The sequence below is a fragment of the Saccopteryx bilineata genome, chromosome 2 (genome assembly GCF_036850765.1).
Source record: "Saccopteryx bilineata isolate mSacBil1 chromosome 2, mSacBil1_pri_phased_curated, whole genome shotgun sequence".
Classification (NCBI taxonomy): domain Eukaryota; kingdom Metazoa; phylum Chordata; class Mammalia; order Chiroptera; family Emballonuridae; genus Saccopteryx; species Saccopteryx bilineata.
In genome coordinates, this window is record NC_089491.1 from 5,510,353 (window position 1) to 5,533,500 (window position 23,148).

The 23,148-nt window shown below is 61.1% G+C and overlaps 1 protein-coding gene across 1 annotated transcript in view; it reads left to right on the forward strand.

Moving 5' to 3' along the window:
• The first annotated feature begins 267 nt into the window (after positions 1 to 267).
• The window catches only part of FIBCD1 (fibrinogen C domain containing 1), a 29,786-nt gene continuing 6,905 nt past the window's right edge, over positions 268 to 23,148 (forward strand). The window contains exons 1-5 of the mRNA XM_066255935.1: positions 268 to 546; positions 7,885 to 8,364; positions 11,496 to 11,655; positions 12,070 to 12,206; positions 21,723 to 21,819. Coding sequence (XP_066112032.1) covers positions 475 to 546; positions 7,885 to 8,364; positions 11,496 to 11,655; positions 12,070 to 12,206; positions 21,723 to 21,819 — 946 coding nt within the window. The 5' untranslated portion in view covers positions 268 to 474. The remainder of the gene's footprint in view (positions 547 to 7,884; positions 8,365 to 11,495; positions 11,656 to 12,069; positions 12,207 to 21,722; positions 21,820 to 23,148) is intronic.

Below are 23,148 nucleotides of genomic sequence, written 5' to 3' on the forward strand. Positions count from 1 at the left end.
ATCTTGGCCTTTTGGAGGTGGAATGTAACTATCGAAGCCTGCAGTGTGTGTATGTGAGTGTGTGTGTCAGAGGGAGACCGGGAAGCAATAAAAGGGAAAGAGAGTCCGAGACAAAAAAAAAGAAAAAAAAAAGCGGAGATTTAGGAGGAGGGAGGAGGGAGGGCGGAGGCAAAGGAGCGCGCAGGGGAGGCGCGGGAGCGGGGAGCGGGTACGGCGCGCAGCGCGAGCAGCGGGCAGGCGGGCGGCTCTCGCGCTCCCGCTCTCACCACCAGCACACAAGCCCGTGCACACACACGCGCGCGCACACACACACACACCTGCACACGCACTCCTGCTGGCCCGGGCCTCCCTGGCGCGAGGCACGAAGCCGGGGATCCGGCGGGAAGGACGCGCCCCGAGCCTGCACCCACCTCGGCGCCTTTGCGCTCCGCAGCGGCGCGCTCCAGCCGCCGTTCCTGGCCGTCCTGCCAGAAGATGGTCAACGACCGGTGGAAGACCATGGGCGGCGCTTCCCAACTTGAGGATCGGCCGCGCGACAAGCCTCAGGTACGCGCAGACCAGGGTCGTGGAGACACTCCGGCCCGGGCGGTGGCTGCTGCGGTTGGTGGGATGGACACCCAGCTCCGGGCTGGAGTTTGGAGAGCAATCTCGTTTCTCCTCTGGAAGAGGAGGATGGAACTTGGGGTTTGGAATAGGGCGGTACCCTTGCAGGAGGAAGGGCCCCCTTGCACCTCCAGCAGACTCCCGGTGCTACCATGGGTCTTTGGGACCGTTATTTCACAGTGGGACCAGCCCTTTAGTTGGCTGAGTGACTTCTCGCTGAGCCTGTTTCATCGCCTCTACAGTGGGAACCTTTACCCACTTATTAAGCGGTGTGTCACCCTGTGCCAGGTGCCTGGCATGGTAGCCTGAGCTTCAGGACCAAGACTTGACCCTCCTCTTCATCTCCTCTGAATCCTCACACTTTAGCTAGCCCCCCCTCCAACACACACACACACACACACACACACACACACACGCACGCGCACGCGGTAGAAGATCAATAAATATTTGCCTCCTGTGAGAATGCTAGGTTGGGGATGCTCCAGCTTTGAGACAAGGAGAGAAAGGCTCAGAGAAGGTGGCTCCTGCTGGAGGCCACACAGCCCTGCTGGGATCTGAACCCGGGTCTGAGGGCTCCAGCTCTGTTCACTCTACCCTTCCTGTGGCCTCTTCAGGGTCCATGGAAGTGGGCAGGCCCGGGGGGTGCCCAGGGCTGAGCACCGAAAGAGGGTGAGGGCAGAGCTCCAGGGCTGGTCAGAGAGGAGGCTGGAGACGCAGGCCGGCCAGAGTGGAGGCAGGTTGAGCGGAGGTGCAGCCCTGGGGCCGCCCCAGGCCAGGCTGACAAGGGACTGGGGCAGGCAGGCAAGATGCGGAGGCCTGCTCACCGAGGAGAGGAATTAATGGGGCTGCCCGTTTTAAATTTCAAATTTCTCCCAGACAGATGTCATTGGGGAAGGAACAGCTCGTGTTTGCAGCGGCAGGAGGGGGCGGCAGGGGCGGACCTTGGCGGCCTCTTGCTCTCAGAAGCTGCAACCTGCTCGTTCTGGTTGGAGTGAGGCTGCCGTGGTGTGGGGGCCCAGCCCTCTACAGTTTGCAAAGCTCTTTCCTAACCATTCACACAACCTCACTTCCCGCAGAAGCCTGGGGACAAGGCAGGGATACACATTCGCAAGTCACACAGCATGTTAGCAGCGCAGCCCGGCTTAGAAGCCAGGTCTGACCCGAGCCTTCCTGGGTGCCTCCTGGACAGGTCTGTTCCCTGCCAGGTCAGGCCCACGCCGCAGCCATCCCCAGATAGTCTTCTCTTGCTCTGACTTTCTCTCCTCTTAGCAAGAGCAGGCTTACCTTCTAGACTTGTCCTTCAAGGCTGTCCCCAGCCCGGCCCATTCTCCCTTTTGATGAGCCCCCTTTCAGGTACTGTCCCACACCCAGCTACTCATTTCCGCCCTTTGTTGTCCCACCTTGTGGGTCACACCAGGCTCCTCAATGCACATAAGCATGTGCTCACCTTCTCTCAGGGAAAACCTACTAAACGCTACCTCCTCCAGGAAGCTTTCCCTGATGCCCAGGGGCTGTGTCTCGAAGTCCCACTGGCATTTTCCCTGTGCTGCTCAGCTGCTTTGATCTCGCTGCCTTGTGCCCCAGCCCCGAGTCTCTCCTCTATCAGGAGCTTCCTTTGGACACATGCTCCTTCTAGGCCCCCATCCTGGGGTCCGCCCTTGGGCTCAGGCCCCTGCCCTTTCTGTGGCTTGGGTTGGGAGCTAAGGGATATTTGTTGGGTCGAACTGCGCGGAGCCTCATGTGGGAAGTGCTGTGGGAGAGGAGCCGGCAAGTCCTGCTGTGTTTCAAAGGGAGGAGGCTTCTGGGGGATCTGTTTGAAATGTGGCTTCGGGGCCTCTGCTGCTCCCCAGGGACACATCTTCCAGCTGCCACTGGGCCAGGGCCCTACTGTCTGCCCCTTGGTATTAGAGGAGGCTGAGGGTTTGTAGTCCCCGGGGCCTGGGCCAATATCAAACACTGCATCACCTTGCAACTCCTTGGTGACCCAGCGTGTTGCCAGGCTGCCCCCTGCTCCAGCCCCCCGGCTCGTCTGAAGCTTCAGAGGGGAGGAAGGCCTTTCCCATGCCCCGCTTCCCTCCGGCCTGGCCCCGGGGGCCCTGCTTCCCGTTGCGTCTCGGCCGTGGACATGCTGTGTGGTTCTGGACAAGTGACCCCCCTCTCTGGTCCTGGGCTTCGCCGTCTATAAAATGGAACCGCCGTCCCCGCGCCCTCCTTGCCTCATGAGGAGAGCTGTTAGGAGGGTCAAGTGACGTCCTGGTGTGTTTGTGTTTTGCAAACTGTAAAGCCTGGTGCACCCTCCAGGAAGGTGGTTCTCAAAGCAGCCTGACCCCTCTCGCAGGCTGTCAGGGTCCTGATGGCCCCTCTGCCCGCCAGGAAAAGTGATCTGACCACCCAGCTCCCACCAGCCGGGCCTGGCTGAGGGTCTCTCTCTGGGAGAATGGGGCACCAGCGCCACAGTCCGAGTACCAGCTGGCCTAACCCCCACAGCTCTCATTTCTTAGTCAAAACCACCCTGGCAGGTTGGTGGCCGGGATGATGGTCCCATTTGACAGATGGGAAAACTGAGGCTAAGAGAAAACTGAGGCTGGAGCTGGGATTCGAACCTGGGTCTCTCCCAGGTGGCCGTTGAGCCTTGGAGGGAAGATGAAGGGAGGACAGGCCAGCTACCCTTTCTCTGCTCAGCCTGCTGCTCGTGATCCCCAGACTACAAGGTCCACTGCCGATGAAAAGCTGGTGTCCGAGCATCCGTCATTTGGGGGGACGCCCTGGGCTCACTCTGTCCTGGCCCCTCTGGCCTCAGCTCCTGCTCTGCTGGGTGACCGTGGGCAAGATGCCGACTTCATCAGAGTTTCCCTTCTTCCATGCGGAGAGAAGGGCTCGCGTGCTCTTGGGGAGAGAGATGATGCTGGAACGTTGGCTGGGAGTTTGCAGTCGCTCAGATGGAAGGATCTAAAAATAGCCATGATTCTTCTAGTCCTGGAGTACAGGGCAGGAAGTCACCATGTAACTCTTCCCTGGGGTGGAGGGGGGCTTGCTTCTGAGTAGCCCCCCAGCCAAGTCACCCCAGAGGGCAATCCACCTCTGACCTAGCCCAGGCCATTCTCTTGATACTTTCAAAATTTCTAAAAACATTCCAGAAAGAAGACAAGTTCTCACTGAGAAGTTCTTCCTGATGTCTAACCTAAACCCCGCTGCATTGAATTCACTGAATGACACTTTGGAGACCCTGCTCAGCTAGGAGGTGCCTCTGGGAGCTTAGAGTCCCGTGGGGGAACAAACTCACCAGACGGGTGTCGTCACAAAGTATAATGGGTTCAGCGATGAAAAGACGCCTCTTTCCTCGTGGTCCCCGGGGGTTGGGGTGGGGTGCCTGTGTGGCATGGTTGGGAGAGGAGGAGGGAGAAAGGCAGAAAGAGCCCCCTGGGGGGTGACTACAAGTCAAGGACTCCTTCCTCCTGTCCCTTCCCGAGCCCCTCCTCGGGGTCCCTTCTTGGGGCCTCTTGCTCGTCAGCCAGCCATGTTGTGACTGACCGGGAGGCGGAGAGGGGAAGGGGGGGTACATCACCTGCAGGTTCCCTGGGCCAAGGGCTCGTAGAACAGGCCGCGGGCCCTCTTCCCAGGACTTTGAGCATAACAGCAGCCCCTCACTCTAGGGGAATGTGGACCACTCTCTTCCAGGGCCAGGGGCTCAGAGTTCAGTACAGGTCAGGAGCCCTATGCCCAGGGGTGGGCTTTTCCGGGAGGCGAGGAGGACTGCCCCAGGGGCTGGGGGCGGGGCTGGGCCTCCCACTGTCTCCCTTGACCCCGTCAGCCCACCAGAGAGCCCCTGCCAGACCACAGGCCACATCCCACCGTCCTGTTGCTCTCGAGCTGATGAGCTGACGTAGTGAGGCGTGTTCCGGTCCTGAACAGCCACCTGGCCTCTAGTGGGGCGGCGCCTAGGAGAGGGTTGGGAGTGGCCGGCACCGGGGTCTCACGCTGCCTGTCCTTCCTGCGGGGAGACGTCTTCGTCCTGCTGGACTAGGAGTTCGGCCTCAGCCCCTCTCAGGGGAGAGCTGTCACCTAGTTCCCTGAGATTACATGGAAGAGGCAGGGTGCGGGCTGGACAGGACGGGTCAGCAGGGCACCCAGGCAGCGAGGTCTCCTTGCCCCCTGCTAGACCCCGTGTCCACTCCCAGAAACTGGGGACTCAAAGAAAGCGGTGAGACAGATGTCACCCTGCAGCTGAGGGACCTCTGAGTCTCCCTACACCCTGCACACCCCAGCACACCGGCCAGGGCTTCCTGGGCAGGCTAACCGTGGGCCAGCACTGAGGGGTCACACAGGGGACGAAGCCACATGACTCCAGATGGGAGCTCAGGCAGATGGTGGGAGCAGCAGGGGGCCTCCTCTCACGCGGACTTCCTGGGATACTTCCCGGTGTCCGGCTCCTCGCAGCCGGACGGGGGACCTGTGTGCATCCGCCGCCGCGCAGACTCCAGGGTGGGCGCTGCGCTCCGCCACAGCCAACGCGGATTAATAAGCTCCGGCCCTGCGGCACACTGGGTCGGGCTGCTCGCTGCCCACAGCCCCCCTATTACCTCGAGCAGATTTCTTTGCAAGGCACGTCACCGGCAGCCTATAAAAGCGAGCAGTACTTCATGTTTAAGGTGATCTCTGAAGACTAATTTTCCTCTGCTGAGTGGCCCATTTCATCACCAAGTTCCATTGTCCCCATGCCCCTAGGGGACCCCCTGCAACTTTCCTGAGTCCCTCCCCTTCTCCACGACCCCTGCCTTCCCGCCAGGGACCTGGGGCTTGAGTAGAAGTGGGCCAGGGTCCTGGAGACACTTGGGGGGAAGCATAGCTGGCCACTCTGCCTCACCAGCTGGGGACATTAGTGCTCTTCAGTTTGAGGACATTGCTCTGAGCTGCTCCGGGCAAGGTGTCTCCTGATGGACCCGGAGGGGCCTGACAGAGACCTACTTGCTGACACAGGGCTTTGTCTCTCAAACCCCAGTCACACTCAGGCAGAGGACAAAGCGTGGTGGGATGGCTCAATGAGCAGCCTGGGCACAGTATAATTCCAGAGTCACCTGGCCCCTGGTTCAAATATCGGCTGGACCATTTGCCTTCCATGTGACCTTGGGCAGAATCTTCTGCTCTCTGAGCCTCAGTTTTTCCATCTGCAAAGTGAATCCAACCAGAGCAGGGAGTTATCCGGAAGTTCCAGTGGCAGGAACAGGGTATGTACTCAAAGAGCAGCGGTGATAATGGGGTGCCCGTCGGTCCGGAAGCTGCTGACCTGCAGTGACTGTCGCATACCAAAAAATATATTTTTTGCCAATCTGACCCCCCCCAAAATGTATAATTTCGATTGATTCTCCTCCACTCCCCCCAAAAATGATCGCCTACCCTTTTTGCTCCAAAGGGACTTTTTAAAAAAACCAGGTGCCTCTATTTGTATATAAGGATTTCTGGTACCAAGAATGAACCCATCAGATACAACCTTATTATGCGATGTAACCAATAAGATGCAACTCTATTATTTCTGACCTATATGTTAATGGGTCAAGACAGGGCATTCACACCAGATGGCTGTTGTTGTGTCGGCTGTTGTCATGTTTAATTTGACAACCTAAGGGGAAAGAGGTCAGTGCCCCTGACTACACAGATCAGGTATTGCACGCGTTAAAATTCTTGCGGCTCACCGGTTGAAAATCGCTCATCTCGCCAATAACACAGATGGCTTCCTTGGGGGTCTGCCTGTCTATCTGTACCTCTCCCCTCACCGCAGTGCCAAACAGGATGCTCAGGGGTTACTTGGAGAATTGGCATTTATGGAAAAGGAGCTGTTTGCTCCACCGCATTTCCTCGTAGGGAGACCCGTTACAGGAGGTAAGGGGAACCACTGTTTTATGTGTCGCTAAGAAAGCAGGCAAGTTGTCAATTGCAGCTGTAAGATGCTGCCAACATCAGAGGTGTTAAAATGTGAAAAAGAGAAGGCACGTCCTGGCATCAGTGACACACAGAAATAACACTTGGGGTGGAAAATAATAAAAAACCAAGCACTTCCACATGCTCTGGGTACATTGATCACGAGAGAATAAAGCCGCTAATATTTACTGCACACGCATGTTGCGCCAGGAGCCGGGCTAAGTGCTTCAGCACACTAACTCATCTAGAGATTCATCGGAGTCCAGAAAGTTGAAAACGGAGAGGGGGGCGGGATTTAGTTAGTGGTGGAGGAGGCAGGAGGCTGGGAGTCTAGTCTGAGCTCTGCCTCTGATTTGCTGTGTGACTCAGGGCAGGGCTCTTGCCCTCTCTGGGTCTCAGTTTCCCCACGCGTCAGATGCTTGGTGGCGTTCTTCAAGCGCCCTTTGGGCTGTGCCAGATTCGATCCAGGGAGTCTGGGTTTGCTGCTGTGTCGCGGTGCTTCCTTTGAGTCCCAGCTTCCCTTGTGGCTAGCCCCCAGCACGTGTGCGGACCTAGCTCAAGTTCTCACCGGCCGGGTGCCTCCATTCTTGCCTGCCTCGCTCTTTTCTCTGTTCTGGGAGGCACAGCTGCCTCCTTAGAACAGGGGAGGCCCCTTTCCCACCTCGGTGTTTATTCTGTTTATCCTGCAGGGGAGGGGGCTGCTCTGTGGAGGGTGGGGGGAAGGGGGAGGATACAGGAGAGGGAAGAGGGGTGTTCCGGAGGCCCCCCTGTGCCGGGGGCTCCTGGCAGCTTCACGGGCGCTCATTCTGCTGAGACAGAGTGACAATTTGTAACATTGTTACTGTCACTTTTACAGCTCTCCCTGAGTCTGCACAGCGGGTGCCCAGGGGTGGGGTAGGGTGGGGCGTGTTAGCCTTGCCCCCATGTTACAGGGAGGACACGGAGGCTTTGAGAGGTGAGGTCCCTCACTCAAGGTCGCCCTGTGGGGACCATAGCCCAGCCCATCTGGGGAAGGTAGTCCCTCCTTGGGCCAGCTGAGTGGGGCGGGGCAGGGCCGGGAAGAAGGCAGGGGTCACTCTGTCCATTGGCATCTGTCTGTCTGCCGTCGTTTCTCTTTTCATCCTCTCCATCTCTATCTCCCAGCATCTCTGGCTCGCTCACTCCTGCTCCGTCTCTCTGACTCCCTTCCCCCAGTCCCCAAGAAGGGCATCCTCTGAGCTGTGTCCAGAGCCCCGACCTGGGGCTGCCTGGGTCCTCCTCAGGGGGCAGAGCTGGAGGGCCAGGTCTGCTGCTGACGCTGCCTCTTCCTTCTCTCTCCTGTCTGTCTGTCCGTCTCTGTGTCTTCGTGCCCTGGCTGGCCCACAGCGGCCGAGCTGTGGCTACGTGCTGTGCACGGTGCTGCTGTCCCTGGCCGTGCTGCTGGCCGTGGCTGTCACCGGCACCGTGCTCTTCCTGAACCACGCTCCCGCGCCGGGCACGGCGCCCCCGCCCGTCGTCAGCACCGGGCCGGCTGGTGCCAACAGCGCCCTGGTCACCGTGGAGAGAGCGGAGAGCTCACGCCTCAGCATCCTCATTGACCCGCGCTGCCCCGACCTTGCTGATGGCTTTGCCCGCCTGGAGGGCGCCCAGGCCTCCGTGCTGCAGGCGCTGACCGAGCACCAGGCTGAGCCTCAGCCGGTGGGCGGGCAGGAGCGGGAGCTGCTGGACACGCTGGCTGACCAGCTGCCCCGGCTGCTGGACCGGGCCTCGGAGCTGCAGGCGGAGTGCGCAGGACTGCGGAAGGGGCACGGCACTCTGGGCCAGGGGCTCAGCGTCCTGCAGAGCGAGCACGCCCGCCTCACCCAGGTAAGGGGCAGGTCGAGCTTGAGGTCTCAGTGGGAGGCTAGACTGGCTGCCACTGCACGCCAGCCATGTGCCCGCACCAGACGTCTGTGGTCCAAGTCCCCAGGTGCCCCGGGACCAGGGGCTGTTGCTGTTCCTACAGATGAGCAGATGAGGCTCCGAGAGGTCACTTATCCAACGCCACCCGGCTGATGGTGACAGGAGTCTGTCTCCCACACACTGTCCTGGTGCCCCTGACTAGCTGTGTAGTACTCGTGGCATCGGCCATCAGGTCAGATCCAGGCTTGGGGGGCTTCACAGGGCTCCAGTGCAGGGAAGATGCCGGTGGGGGTGGTCACAACCTTTAGTAGCAAACTGAGGCTCATGGCCGGTGGCAAGCCCTCCCCGGGGTGCACATGGCCAGAGAGAGAGCTGCACCCACTCCCCGATGCCCCCCATTCACTGCTGTTCGACGCCCCAGCTCTCCGGGGAAGGAGGGGCCAGTGAGGGAGCCCCAGCAGCCCCTCAGCCTGTCCCCACCACCTCTGCCCCCTGCCCGCGCCCGAGCCAGCCAGGTCCTAGGAGACGCTGGGCAGGCCTGGGTGAAGTGTCTCCATCGCTGACGGTGTCTGGAGCACAGCAGGAACTGCCCCTCACGGGACCAGGGATCTGGAGCACCTCAGTGGATTCCACCATTTTCCACTAGGAAAAAAACAGGCCCAGAATAGGACTGTGATTGACCCAGGGGCCAGCCAGGTCACGCCCGGCCCAGCCTCCAGCCTGCACCCCATCACCCCTGTGACTCAGGTCCCGAGGGACGAGGAACTGAGCCCCACGCCTGCCAGCAGTCCCGGCCCCTTCCGGACACCGGGGATGACCAGGCACTCGGTCACCCAACAGCATATGAGCAATGGGCCTCTCCCCTCCCTCTGAAGGCTGCAGCTGGAGGAATTATAGTCCTCATCATCCTGTCTGGGTGACTGATGGGAAGCGGCTTCCCTCTCCCGGGTGGGGTGCTCAGCGGCCCTGCGACTTACTACCCACGTTTGCACATCCCTGCCCCTCATCAGCAGGCTCAGGGCACCACCGCCAGACTTCCAGGATCCCCCGCCTTGCTCTCCACACAGCTTAGCCCCTGGTCAGCCAGGCCTGGCCCACGGCCACCCCGCCTTCAGGGCTGCAGTAGGGGCTGGGGAGGGGCCTCGGGTCTCTACCACTTGCCCAAGAGAGGCCTAGAGCTGCTCCTTCAAGACTGATAGTTTTGCCTGACCAGGCGGTGGCGCAGTGGATAGAGCGTCGGACTGGGATGCCAAGGACCCAGGTTCGAGACCCCGAGGTCGCCAGCTTGAGCGCCGGCTCATCTGGTTTGAGCAAAAGCTCACCAGCTTGGACCCAAGGTCGCTGGCTCGAGCAAGGGGTTACTCGGTCTGCTGAAGGCCCACAGTCAAGGCACATATGAGAGAGCAATCAATGAACAACTAAGGTGTCGCAATGAGCAACAAAAAACTAATGATTGATGCTTCTCATCTCTCTGTCCCTGTCTATCCCTCTCTCTGACTCTCTCCCTGTCTCTGTAAAAAAAAAAAAAAAAAAAGACTGATAGTTTTCCTGGGCCCAGGAGTGCTTTGGCTCACCTGATATATTTACATCCCAGAGCAATGTTTAATTAGACTCGTTTCCCACAGACCTGGGGTGGTTCCAGGGACCGCGAGCCTCGCAGAGCCATGTCACCCGGCTGCTAGCTCCTCTCCACGCTTCCCAGAACCTCAGCCGGTCAGCCCAGGCCTGCAATTCTCAAAGCAATGCCTACAGGCACCCTGTCAGACTTGCCAGAGCTGCTTGTTCAAAGGCACATCCCTGGACCTTGTCCCGAACGCCCCAGGTCCCAACAGCTCAGGAAGCACCAGGGTGACTCGTGTGCACAGATGGCTGAGACGCCCCTGGCTCAGGGTTCCAGTCTCCCTGGGGGCCTTGGGCATGTCAGGTGCCCTCCACAGGGTGGGTCTCCCCACCTGTACAATGAGGACAACGTGGTCCATCCCTGACCGGGCGCCGGGGTCCTGACTGCGCGGGCTCGGCCCACAGCGGTCACCTGAGGTGCTCTCTGCCCACCAGCGTCTCTGTTACGGTGGAAATCGCACCTGAAGCTTCAGCCATGGGAGCCCCTCTCACAGCAGTCATGAGGGACCCCCGCGTGCTAGGCCTGCCTGTGTGTTCGTCAGTAAGCAGGAGCAGGGACTGCGACCCCGTTCTGTGGAGGGGCAACCGGAGGCTCCGTGTGGCCGGCAGCAGCTCTGGCTTCACTGCTTCTGAAGGCTGCGAGTCCTCTCTAACGCATTCATGTGGCTCAGCTCGCAGGGATGGCCTCTCCCCGTTAATTCGGGGCATGTTTATATGTACCTTCTAACCTTAGTCATTTGCTGGTTTAAGTGGAGGGTTTTCGTGCCTGTGTGTTTGTGTCATCTGAGAAACACAGGCAGAAGCCTAGAGACCTGACCAATGAGCCCGGTGATCTTTGCTCCCAACACACCCTGCTTTCTATGCCCTGCCCCTTGGGGGGCTGCCTGCACCCCTCTGCAGGGCTCTCCCATGGGCCTGTCTACTACATGCTGTGCTAAAGCCCAGGGAGAAACCAGCATCAGGAGGAAGCTTGCCCGACACCCCGGCCCGGCTCTGCCTAGCGCCCTGGGGCCGCAGTGCTCCCTGAATCACCTGCTCAGCAGAGGAGAAACTGACAGGGAAGCTAAAAGCTTCGCAAGCCCCTGCTTCCTGACCAGCCGGGAATCACATTTTGTAAACTGACGGCACAGTATATTCCTATTTTCCCTTAAACAAGCTATTATCTGGCAGGTGACAGGCTCGTTGTATAAAGACCCAGCAAGCTCCATGCCCTCTGGCTGGCTGCGGACCGCCCACGGCAGGCCTCCCCTCCTCGTGGTCCTGCAGCCCTCGGGATCCTGGGGAGGGGAGGTGACAGACCCCAGACCCTCCCATGTGAGCCCCTATCATCTGGCCTCCCAGGCTCAGACCGCCTTGGATTGGGGCCGGAGCAGGACAGGGGCTGCTGTCACCCCGGGAGCCCACCCTGCCAGCAGGTGTCCTGCCGTGTGCCCACCGGAGCCCCTGCCCCCTCTGACCACCCCTGTGTTCCACAGCTTCTCTCGGACAGCCAAGGCCACATGGCTCACCTGGTGAGCTTGGTCAGCGACGTCCTGGACGCCCTGCACAGGGACCGGGCGCTGAGCCGGCCCCGAGTCAAGGCTGACCTCCAGAGGGCGCCCGCCAGGGGGTCGCGGCCCCGGGGCTGCGCCAACGGTGAGTGAGGGTGAGGGCTGTCCCCTTTGGGCGACTTGCTCCAGCTTTGCCCCACTTCCCGTGTCCCCTACCCGCCACACTGATAAGAAACACAGGTGCCCGTCTGCCATGAACTTCCTGCAGTCGGCCACCCTGGGAACCCCAAGGGCACCCCCTTGTTGAGCCCCCCGCCCCGCAGCCCGACGAGGCGGGCTCACTGCACCCATTTTCCAGATGAGGAAAGCGAGGTTCAGGGGGCCTGCTCACATACCCAAACCCACCCCGGGAGTGGCAGAGCCAAGGTCTGACCCCAAGGCTGAGGCTGCGGAGCCCACGGGACGTTGCCTGGTAGACAAGTCAGAGGCCCGGGGAGGAGGGCGCGGGCGGGGCGCGGGCGGCGGGGGGGGGCCACCCTGAAGGCCGTCCCTGTCGCAGGCTCTCGGCCCCGCGACTGCCTGGACGTCCTCCTGAGCGGTCGGCAGGAGGACGGCGTTTACTCCGTCTTCCCCACGCACGACCCCGCCGGCTTCCAGGTCTACTGCGACATGAGCACGGACGGCGGTGGCTGGACGGTGAGTCCCCAGCCCCGCCCAGCCCCGGGCAGGGCGGGCCCTGGGGTGACCAAGGCCGGGAGCCCTGGGAGCTCGGGCGGCCTCCCACCCTTGGCCCAGCCCCGCCTGGTGCCCCCTGGCCCACACTCACCTGCCTGTCATCTCACCAGGGGGCTCCACACCAACAGACACCTGCACACGGGGGGGCCAGTGGAGGTGTGAGCTGACCCTCGGGGGCCACTTGGGAGCAGACACCAGACCCGGTACCTGTGGCCTGTCTGTGGAGCCACCTTGCACTTCCTGAGGGCGAGTCCTCCCGGAGCAGCGGCTCCAGGGCAAGGCGGGCACATTGGGGGTCAGGCCATGGGAGGAAACGGGGAGCCTGTCGCTGATGTGAGTTCAAAATCTGGCATGTGTGGACGCTGACCGTCTTCCGCGTCATCCTCGCGTGGACGCTGACCGTCTGTCGCGTCATCCTCGCGTGGACGCTGACCGTCTGTCGCGTCATCCTCGCGTGGACGCTGACCGTCTTCCGCGTCATCCTCGCGTGGACGCTGACCGTCTGTCGCGTCATCCTCGCGTGGACGCTGACCGTCTGTCGCGTCATCCTCGCGTGGACGCTGACCGTCTTCCGCGTCATCCTCGCGTGGACGCTGACCGTCTTCCGCGTCATCCTCGCGTGGACGCTGACCGTCTGTCGCGTCATCCTCGCGTGGACGCTGACCGTCTTCCGCGTCATCCTCGCGTGGACGCTGACCGTCTGTCGCGTCATCCTCGCGTGGACGCTGACCGTCTGTCGCGTCATCCTCGCGTGGACGCTGACCGTCTTCCGCGTCATCCTCGCGTGGACGCTGACCGTCTGTCGCGTCATCCTCGCGTGGACGCTGACCGTCTTCCGCGTCATCCTCGCGTGGACGCTGACCGTCTGTCGCGTCATCCTCGTGGTGTGTGCAGGAGATGGAAGGGGCAGCGTGGCTGCTGGAGGTGAGACCCCGCCGGTCCCCTGGCGGGGTGCCGGTGCCTCCCTGGCCGCCTCGCGCCTTTGCCCCCTGCCTGGGTGGGACGTGGGAACCGTGAGAGGCCCGGACAGGCAGGGGCAGGGCTGGGGCGGCCAGGGAGGCGGAGAGCGCGGCGGGTATACCGTGGGCTCCGACATCCATGCACAGGCCTGGTGTAGGATCTGGGATGAGTTACTGAAGCTCTCAGAGCCTCAGTTTTCTCAGCTGTGAAATGGGGCTACCCACCTGCATCAGAAAGTGGCTGATTTAAGCAGAGGGAGGCCGGTGTGTGTGTGTGGGGGGCGGTTTGGGGAACCAGCTGAGGGCCACACAACCAGAAACAGAGCCCCCCAGGCCCGGCTAGGGGTCACGTGGTGAGAACCCCAGTGCCCCAGCGGTGCCCCAGGGAGGCGGGCGGGTGGGGGCACGGTGTGTGTGCCGGAGGAGGGCGGGTCTGCCGTTAGGGGCCAGAGGTGTGAGAGCACAGAGACTCCGCGCAGGCCCAGACAGACGGACGGACCTCTCAACCTCTGCGCAGGCTCCAGAGGAGAGCTTTTAACTGCACTGGATCCGCCTCGGGGGGCTCCAAGCACTTTTGCTTCCCTGACTCAGAACAGCTGAGTTATGGTGTTTGCCTCTGGGATGCCCTCGGCGGAAAGAACAGCACCAACTACCAGGCAGAACCCAAAAATCAGAGTTAAGGGTTAGCACAGATTTAATGGAAGATCGAGAGCTGACCCGAGCCATGCGTCTTCCCTCGGAGGGGGCACCGAAGTCAGTCTCCTGGGACATCGCTCAGACATGGGCCAGGAGGCGGGCCATTCCTGGGGACGGGGCTCCAGGGTGAGCAGAGGGGAGTGGACGAGGTGGGCGGGTTACCCAGACACCCACCCCAGCCCAGGAAGAAAGGCCCAGCTCTGCTGAGAAGTGCTTGCACAGCCCATAAACGTTAATATCCATTTGGGCCCCGTCAGAAGCAATCCTTTCCCCGATACCTCTGGGCGTCTGTCAGGATCACCTCCCTGCCACACCGAATGGCGCAGAAACTCAATTGTTGTTTGCCGGGGACTCCCCCACTGCCAATACCGTCTGTCCTCGTTAGGTGCCATGTCCAGACTACTGGGCCTCGGGTGCTGACCTTGGATGGCTCTCCCTGGTGGACAGGGCGCCTGGGGCCAGACACTCCGACTGAGACCATTTACCAGGGGCAGGTGGGGGCGAGGACAGGGCTCAGCAGCCCTGCCCGCCTCAGGGGTACGTTACAGTCTATATACCGCTGCCCTGCCCTGCACAGCTCCAGGACCCTGCCAACCCCTGGAGGCTGTCTGGGCAGCTTCGGAGCGGGCATGAGATTGGCCCAAGGGCACCCAGCAAATGAGCGGCCTGTCTGGAGCACACACACCCAGGCTTCTGAGGCCCAGCCTCACGCACGGCTGTGGAACTGACGGTCACACTGGCCAGAGCAAGGTCCCGGCCTGGCCGGGAGCTGGACAAGTCAGCCATGGGACTGGGGGGCTTGGGGGAGCCCAGAGAGCCCCAACCCAGCCCGGGGTGGCCAAGAGAGGTTCCCAGGTGTGGGCGCAAATGCTGGGGGTGAGGTGAGAACACGTTCCAGGCAAAGGGAACGCAGGTGCAGAGTTGAGCCGGGAGATGGGGAACCTCGTTCTGGGACCGTGCTGACCCTGTGCAGCTGGTCGATGGAGCTGGCGGGGCCCGGGACAAGATGGGGGCGGACAGGGGCGAGGTCGCATGTTGTGTGGACACATGGGGGTTGGGCTTTCTTTGGAGGGCAGGGGGGCTCCGGCCACCCGTGGGATTTCCCCAGGGAGAGAATGACCCAGAATGTGGGCTCAAGGGGGACAGCAGGTGTGGGGAGCGTGAATTCCACAGGCTCTGAGTCCTTGCCTCAAAGTGGGAGCCGCCACATGGGAATGAGGCCAGGAATGAAGGCCTCCTTGGGCTGGGGAGGCCACCGCCGCAGCTGGACACACACCTCAAGGTGGCCTTTTAGCGATCCGGCCGCTGGCCGCTGGCCCTAGCTGAGCCCAAGCCTTCTCGCCACGCTCACCTCACCGAAAGCCACCGTGCCCCAGGCCACACAGGGTCACGCTGATCGTTAAGGCCCCCCTCTCTGGGGCAGGGTCGGGATGGGTGCCTGCGTTGGGTTCAGAAGTGGTTTGGGTGGTCCGAAGGAGGGTCCTACTTGGGGGGGTGCCCCCACCACCTGCCTCTCTGCCCTGAGGCATGGCACAGTCTGCCCCACCGAGATCTGCTGTAGGGGCCCTGCCATGCAGACGCGATTGCCAAACCCTCCACTTTGTGAAATTACCAGTTGGGGTCACAGAACTCGGGTCCAGCTCAGCACCCCTCACCACAGAGGCCTGAAGTAGAATCAACCCTGCTCCACACCCCTACACAGGTCCCCAGTGCAGCCAGTGGCCCCCAATGCCATGAGCCAAGTGGCCTAAAACCCCTTCTGCATGGTGACTGCACTCTGCCAGGCGTCCTGCTTGCTGCAGGGTCACTGGCTCAGATACACCCCTAATTGGCTCCGCTAAGGGATAAACCCTCCCCTCCTCGCAGCGCCCCATTCCCCTCTACCTGAGCTCCCCAGGCGGGGAGGCAAATCCTTCCCTGGCTTAGAAAACATCAAAGGAGCCACCAGCCTGCGGAGTCCAGCCAGAAGTGGGATCGGCTCAGGCAGAGATGAAATGCTCCCTCACCACTCGGGCGGATCCTGGCCCAGCCCCCAGCCTGAGACCCGGGACTGCAGAGTACAGGGGGGGGGGGTGACAGCGCCTCCCTGCGGAGGGTTGAGGGTTGCGGCTGCGGTCAGCCCTCCTTGTCCCAGAGGGTGTGGTGGCAGGGAGGCCTGCTGTGACATCAGTGAGCTCCTGTGTCCTCAGGCCGCACAGCTGGCTTGGCACTGACGGCCACTGTTGTGGGGAGTCCTCAGAGCCTGCGCATGTTAATAATGACCACGGTGGTGACAACCACCCCCCCTTCCCTTGACCAACCGACCTGCCTCTGTCCAGAGCGGTCTGGAGATTTTGGACTTTGAAGGTAGCCGGAGTAATGCCCGTGAAGTCGTGGCCAGTGTTTTGACAGCTGATAAATGGTGCTGAGCGACGTGTACCCGGCACTGGCTGCTAGGGCGGGAAACGTGGGTGGGGAGCCGTGCCTGGGGGGGCGCCGTTTTCAGTCAAAGACACGGCGGGCGCCCATTGAGCTCAGCAGCTGGTTCAGGAGGGGAGGGAGACTAAGATGGTTGGACCTACTGTGTGCCGCCTGGTTGACGCGCTAATGTTGCCGCATCTTTGCCGCAGCCCTGCAGAGTAACAAAGGGGTTGCTGACGGTGCCTTTATATAGAGAGGGAAACTGAGGCTCAGAAGTGTTGTGGCTTCTCTGAGGCCACACGGCCTGTGAGTGGAAAAACCGGGGTTTTCTAGAACTCGTGCTTTGGCCAACAATGCCTAGAGGTGTCTGGACAGGATTTAAGGAGTGGCTGCGTCCCAGGAAAGCGGGCAGGGCCTCCCCAAGGGCTGCCTTGGAAGAGCTGCCTCCACTCACACATCCCAGTTCTTTGGTCTCCAGAAACAAGATTCGGCCTCTGCCACAACCTTCCCTGCCTCCCCCCAGAATCGGAGGCTGGCGGCCCCTGCCACACCACCAACACTGCCCTGCCAGTACCTGGTTTCCACAGCGGCTCCATCAGAGTCCAGGAAAAATCCCAGACGCTGCCTCCTCAGGACCCTTCTGAGGTGGCAGAGACAACCCCTCCCCATCTTGTAGGGTCTGGACCCACCCAGCCTCCATTCTTTGGGCCACAGCAGCTCTACCTGTCAAGGCCCTTCTCAATCAACAGTTTAACTGGGCACCTCTTCCTCCTGGAAGCTTTCCTGGACCACTCACCCAACTCCAGTGATGGCTCATCTTCCCCAGTGCTCCCAGCAGATTTAACCACAACTGTTACCGTTACGGAATGCTATGTATCAACCGGCACACGGCACACGTAACCAGCACCAAATCCTTGTGGGCAAAGGCTGTTATAATCTCCTGTTTGCAGACGAGGAAATTGAGGCACAAAGATTGAACCTGCCATGATCCAGGTAGCTCTGCCCCGTAACTGCTGGCTTGTTCAACCATGTCTCCTGGGGCTATGAGCTGTCCAAGGGCCAGAGTCACCCCTGTGAGCCCAGGGACAGCACACAGGGCCTGAGGCAGCAACCTTTAGTTTTATAGAGACACAGCTGAGACTTCGATGGCCACAGCGTCTGCTGAGTGGAGTCCGGACAGAGGTTCGGGTCTCCAGGCGCCAGCCCAGGACGCAAGTCCACTGTGGAGTGTGGGCTGGCCTGGGTCAGCTGTGATGTGGGCCAGGTGGGCTCCCAGGTGTGGGGGAGCAATGTTCAGTCCCCTCAGCCACAGGTCACCCCTCTGTCTTTGTACTTGTGCATCGCCAGTCCCCCTTATACGGCCTCAGCGAGCCCCCGCACCCCAGCCTTGGGGTGCCTCCGCTCTGCAGAGCTCGCCTCCCCTCTCCAAACCTTTGTTTTCTCATCTGCCCGATGAGAGGCAGGAGCGGAGTGCGGACCCTTCCCTTTGGGACCGTCTGTGCTGAGGAGGGCGGTGGTCCTGGGAGGCACGGAGGCCAACTGGGAGCAGGTCGGACAGGCGGGTCTGGGAATGGGACCCTGGCAGGAGCCGGACCTGCGGAGCGTGAGATGGCTCCCTGGAGCCTGTTTGACGAACGGGGGACAGCCGGCCACGCTTCCTCCTGCCCGTCGCCCCGGAGGGCCGTCCTGCTTCCTTTGAAACCACGGAGCGCCATCTGTGGGAGCATGTGGGCCCAGCTCCCGAGTCTGGGCCCCCTCGGCTGTGCTTGGAAGACGCACCGGGCAGCTGGTTTGAAATAATCCGCACCAAGAAAACAGGCTCTGTCTGTCTTCCCACTCGTGGCACCTGCCCAAGCGGCAGCCGCGGCGGCCGTGCGCGCGTCGCCATCAATTGCTTCCCAGCCAGAACGCGACGGCGGTAATGCCCCAGGAGCTGGACCGATGAATATTTTAGCCTCGAAATTAATGCCATTATTTTGTTTCCCTTCTCCTTTTCCCCTTAAGCCGGATTTATGTCCTGTGGGTGGGCAGGGAAGGGGGAAGTAGGCACGAATTCCCTACTCACTTCCCGCTCTGTTCGGCCTTCCTGGCCGGCCCTCGCTCTGTAGTGGAGGCCTTGGGCATGGTGGCACCCTGCCATCTCGTGTCCCTGAAATCCAGCTGGTTTCCACAAACCTGAAGCCGCGGGTGCAGGCTACCCTGAGCTTTGGAGTCAGGGAAAACTTCCCCGCACACCGGGGACCCGGCGGCCGATCTGCGGCAGCCTGCGCTCGCACTTGAACTTGCTGGCACATGGCGCTGTCACAGGCTCCAGAGCGAGGCCAGGGTTCCAAGTCTGAGATCTGAGCCCGTACCCAGCGCGCCTGGCCACTTGGGGTTTGCGCCAAGGGATAATAAGGACAGCCTGTGGGAAGTGTTGGCCACAGGTTGTGATGTGTTGGCAGGCAGTGAAATCAATTCAATGGGCTGTGCTCAGCACTGTTTTTAAAGAATGGAATAAGACAGGATAGGAAATGCTAGAGCCCATCCCTCTCAGGAAGGGCAGGGGTCATTTTAGGAAGCTTCTGTTTCAAGGAGAGACACCTGTGAATGTATGTCACCGTGTAAAGTGCACTTCCCTGAGGTGACAAGTCTGGAGCCATTTCTGCAAAACCATGTCATAGGCACGTTTCAACCCCTTGGGGGGGGCTGCAGTTTGTCACCACGCGGGTTAAAGGGGCCATGTTGGCAGAAAACTGCTGTGGCTTCTGAGGGGGTGTCGACTCCAACCACATTGTCAGGAACGCCCGCCGCGCTGATCTGACTGCTGTGCCCTGTCCCAGGTGGGGGAGACAGGCGGGGCGTCCAGGGCCCCCAGACATGCGCTCACCCCCACTGATCATGCACCAGGCCCCTGGGGAGGGGTCGTGCCTGTGACGGGCGCCCAGGCCCGGAAGGCAGTAGGAAGAGAGGGCCAAGGACAGTGGGCTGACAGGCCAGCTCTTGGCAGGCGAGGGCTGGCAAGGAGACACAGCGGCCCGGCCCAGCCCAGCGAGTGGACGTTCCGGTTCACGGCGAACACTGGCAAACATGCCTGTGGACATGGGTGGTAGGACAATGGCCTTCAGGTGCTCTTCCGGGCCTTAGGTTCAGGGCACGACTGCCCACCTTGCCGCTTGCAGTGGCCTGCCTCTGGCCAGTGTCCGAGCTTCTGTCTACAGTAAGGAGGAGGGGGCCAGGGGACACAGAACCTTGGCTCTGGGGGTTGGGGTAAGAAGGACTCCTGTCTGAGCAGCGGCTGTGGTTAGCTCTCGACACCAGCTGGTCTCGGCCGCTCTGCCCGTCCATCCCAGTGGGCACATTGTTTGGGCTTTGTGCCCTGCCCCTGCCCGTGCCTGAAGCTTGGCACCCCCAATTTCTACTTCCTAATAGTAGTGACAGGAAAACAATAACAATGGCAATAATGGTAGCAGCCACTGTGCCTTAATTTACTCCTAGCTGAGGCTTCTCAGTGGGTGAGGGACAAGTGTCTTGCCCGGCCACACAGTGGGTAAACATTGGACCCCGTACCCTGTCCCCCCTCCAAGCCCATCCCAGAGTCCCTCCCTCCTCACCCAGATCAGTGCTGCTTCCCCTCTGGGTGGGGGTCCCCTGAGCCCAGGCCTCTTCCCCTGTTCCTCTGTCCTGAGGGCCCTGACTCAGTCTCCCCAGCGGGCACGTGGTACAGAGGTGCTGAGGGAAACGTCTGAGGGAAAGAAAGAGGCCTGGGGCAGGCCCGGATGGGACGGCTCAGGGCGTAGAGGGTACAGGGCCCAGGTCTGGAAGGAAGGGCAGGAGCTGAGAAGAAAGGGGAGGAGAGGAGACCCGTGCCATGGCCTAGCCTGTGCCTCCGGGCTGTCTCCAGCTGGCATTAACCGAGGACCGGCTGTGCCAGGCCCGCCCTGAGATTATCATCAGTGGATGGCTACCGCCTGGGGGGGGGGTGCTGTTAGGATCCCCATTCCACAGATGAGACAACCAAGGTTCAGAGGACGGAGCGACTCCCCTGCACTCTGGAGCCCAGGTCCCTAACCAGTGCCCACCCCACCCCCAGCTTCCTGCCCCAGCCCATCCCCCGCCCCAACAGACACAGGCTGCCTGCTCCTCGGGGGAGCGCCTGAGCTCCTGCCAGGATTAGGCCTTTCCGGGGGCGGGCGGCGGGCAGCGGGCGGGCGGGCGTGCTCGGGGTCGCAATCCGCAGCTGTCAATACGCTCCCGCTCCTCTCAGATCTTCCCAGCCTGATCGAATTCCCTGCTGCCGCCGCGCCGGCCCTTTCTGCCCGCGTTCCCATTTCAGCGCCGGGTGAGGTTTCAGGTCGCGGAGCCAGGGAAAGAGGGGTCTCCTTCCTCCCGCTGCCCGACGTCAGAGCGGCCCCGGGGACAGGCGCGAGCCCCCGCGGGAGGGCCCACACCGGGGCGGCTGCGGGCGGCTGGCGTCGGGCTGCTGAGTCATGACACCGGCCGGCCGCCAGAGCCGCGGCCAGAGCGCCAGCAGCGCGCACGGTCCAGATGGAGGCGGCGGCGGCCGGTGGTGCTGCCTCGGCAAATGGGGAGGAAAAGGCTTGTTAAACAGAAAAACGCGGGGCGGGGGCGAGCGGGAACGGGATTGTCAGCGGATCTGGTGAACACTCTGGGCACCTCCGGCCGGGACCAGCGTGGTACTTATTTCAAAGCAATTTAACCGATGGGATTCCTGACTCCCAAACCAGGCATGTTATTAAACGACGAACAGAGGCGGCTGGGCTGCTCGTCGGCACCCAAGTCACAGCCCGCAGGCTGCTGCCGACCCGCACCCTCCCGCGCTCCTGGGGGAGGTGCTGGAGCTCCGGTTTCCCAGGCGCCCACGGACCCCTGCCTGGGCTGTTTTATGGGTGGGGGGCTGGCAAAGGTGTTTGATGAGCGGGAGCTCTGGAGGCCAAGCCTGGATGTGCATGTGTGTTCGTGTCCTTGGTGTACAAAAACTCCAGAATGGGGTTTTGTCCAGTTTGGTTTTGAGCTGGGAAGGATACTAGGACCCTTGCCTACCCCTCTTATTTGACTAGTTGGGAGACTGAGGCCCAAGCAGGGACTGGACGGGTTCAGGGTCCCCCGGTGAGGCAGCAGAGGTGGCCTGGAAGCTGGGTCTCCTCCGCCCCGCCCCACCCCACAATTTCTTCCTGCGGGGAAGAAATCTTAAGAGGCCTGGGGACATTCAGCTAGTCCCACCTGGGGCCACCACACTCCAGAATCCCAGCTCTGCCCCAGGCCCCATGCTGGGAGCTGCTGAGGAAAATGGGAGGCCCAGTCCCTGCCCTCCCAAGCAGACAGGTGACAGAAGGGGGGCAGGTGGGACAGAGAAACAGATGTGGGGACGGAGGGGCCTGGGGGGCTGGTGGCAGCTCGCTAGCCTCCCTTCCCGTTGCAGGTTTTTCAGCGGCGGGAGGACGGCTCGGTGAACTTCTTTCGAGGCTGGGAGGCCTACCGGGACGGCTTCGGCAGGCTCACCGGGGAGCACTGGTTAGGTGAGAGCCCCGCCCGCAGAGGTGGCCTGCCCCCCCCCCCCACCATCCTGGACTGGGAGACCGGGGGAGTGGGCCTTCCCCAGATAGATGGCCAGCTCATCTCCCTCGCCTGGCACGCCCAGGTCAGCTCACAGGCTCGGGTTGGAGGGGGGTCAGTACATTGAGAGTGGACGAGGTCAAGGAGCAGGAAGACACAGGATGTGTGGCCACCAGGATGGGTCTTATGGAGATGTGGACTTTTCCTGTAGGGGACGCCCTGGGACCCGGTCACTGTTCTGGGTCAAGGTGAGCTGTGAGCAGGCATAGGGTTCAGTTCCATGTACCAGGAGAGCCAGGACAACTCCCAAAACTGCCCTCGGAGGTCAGTGTTGCCAGATGCTGTGCTCAGGACATGACTCCCGAAAGAGCTCCGGGCCCCAGCTCCCAACGGTCCCAAGCGCAGCCACACGCTCCCCACCACCAGCTCAAGGAGCTTAGATCCACATTATTACTACTACTGTCATTAACCTACTATTTACCTTCACACTCACCCAGTGTTTTAGATTTGGGATACCTAACATAATTGCATTCTAAGGAATAACATTCATTTAAATCACAAGGACTGAGGAGGCCCTTCATGTCTGGAGAGGGGGTGGGTTGTGGCTCGAGGTGAGGTTTCAAGGTTTCTCTTTGAGCTCTAATCGCCATGTTAAAATGCACAATTCAATGGCTTTTAGTGTCTCTGCAGAGTTATGCGGCCATCACCACTATCTAATTCCAGAACATTTTCTACACTCCATCAGGAAACCCTGTACCCCCACGAGCAGCCACCCCCGTGTGTATTGTAACATATGTTAAAACAAACACACGGCATTGGAGTGACACGCTCCATCACTGGAATGGCCCGGCACGCCCCACGGTACACCTGTCCCACTGCAGCTGCCTGGGCACAGGCACCTGGGAACATTCCCCAGGGAGAGTGGGAGCAGCCCTGCAGGAGCAAGAGGAGGTGACAGCAGAGGTGTGAGGTGTGTCGCTGTGGTGAGCACCAGCTGGACAGCTGAGTGCCAAGGCCTGGAGCCTCCCAAGTCTGTGAGGACTTTCAGGGGAACCCCTGGGAGAAGGGGCGGGTTGGCCTTGGGATGGGCTCCAGGTGTGTGCCCACTCCCCGGCATTTGCAGAGGCAGCTGGGTGGTGATTTAAGCTGTCATTCGCTTAATGTCTGTCTCCTTGGACCTGAGATCTGAGGGCAGGACCCTCTCTGCCCAGACCTCTGCTGTGTCCCTAGCAGCACCCAGGCGCTGGCTTCAGGGGAGGCCAGACACCCCAGTGGGGACTTCAGGACTGCAG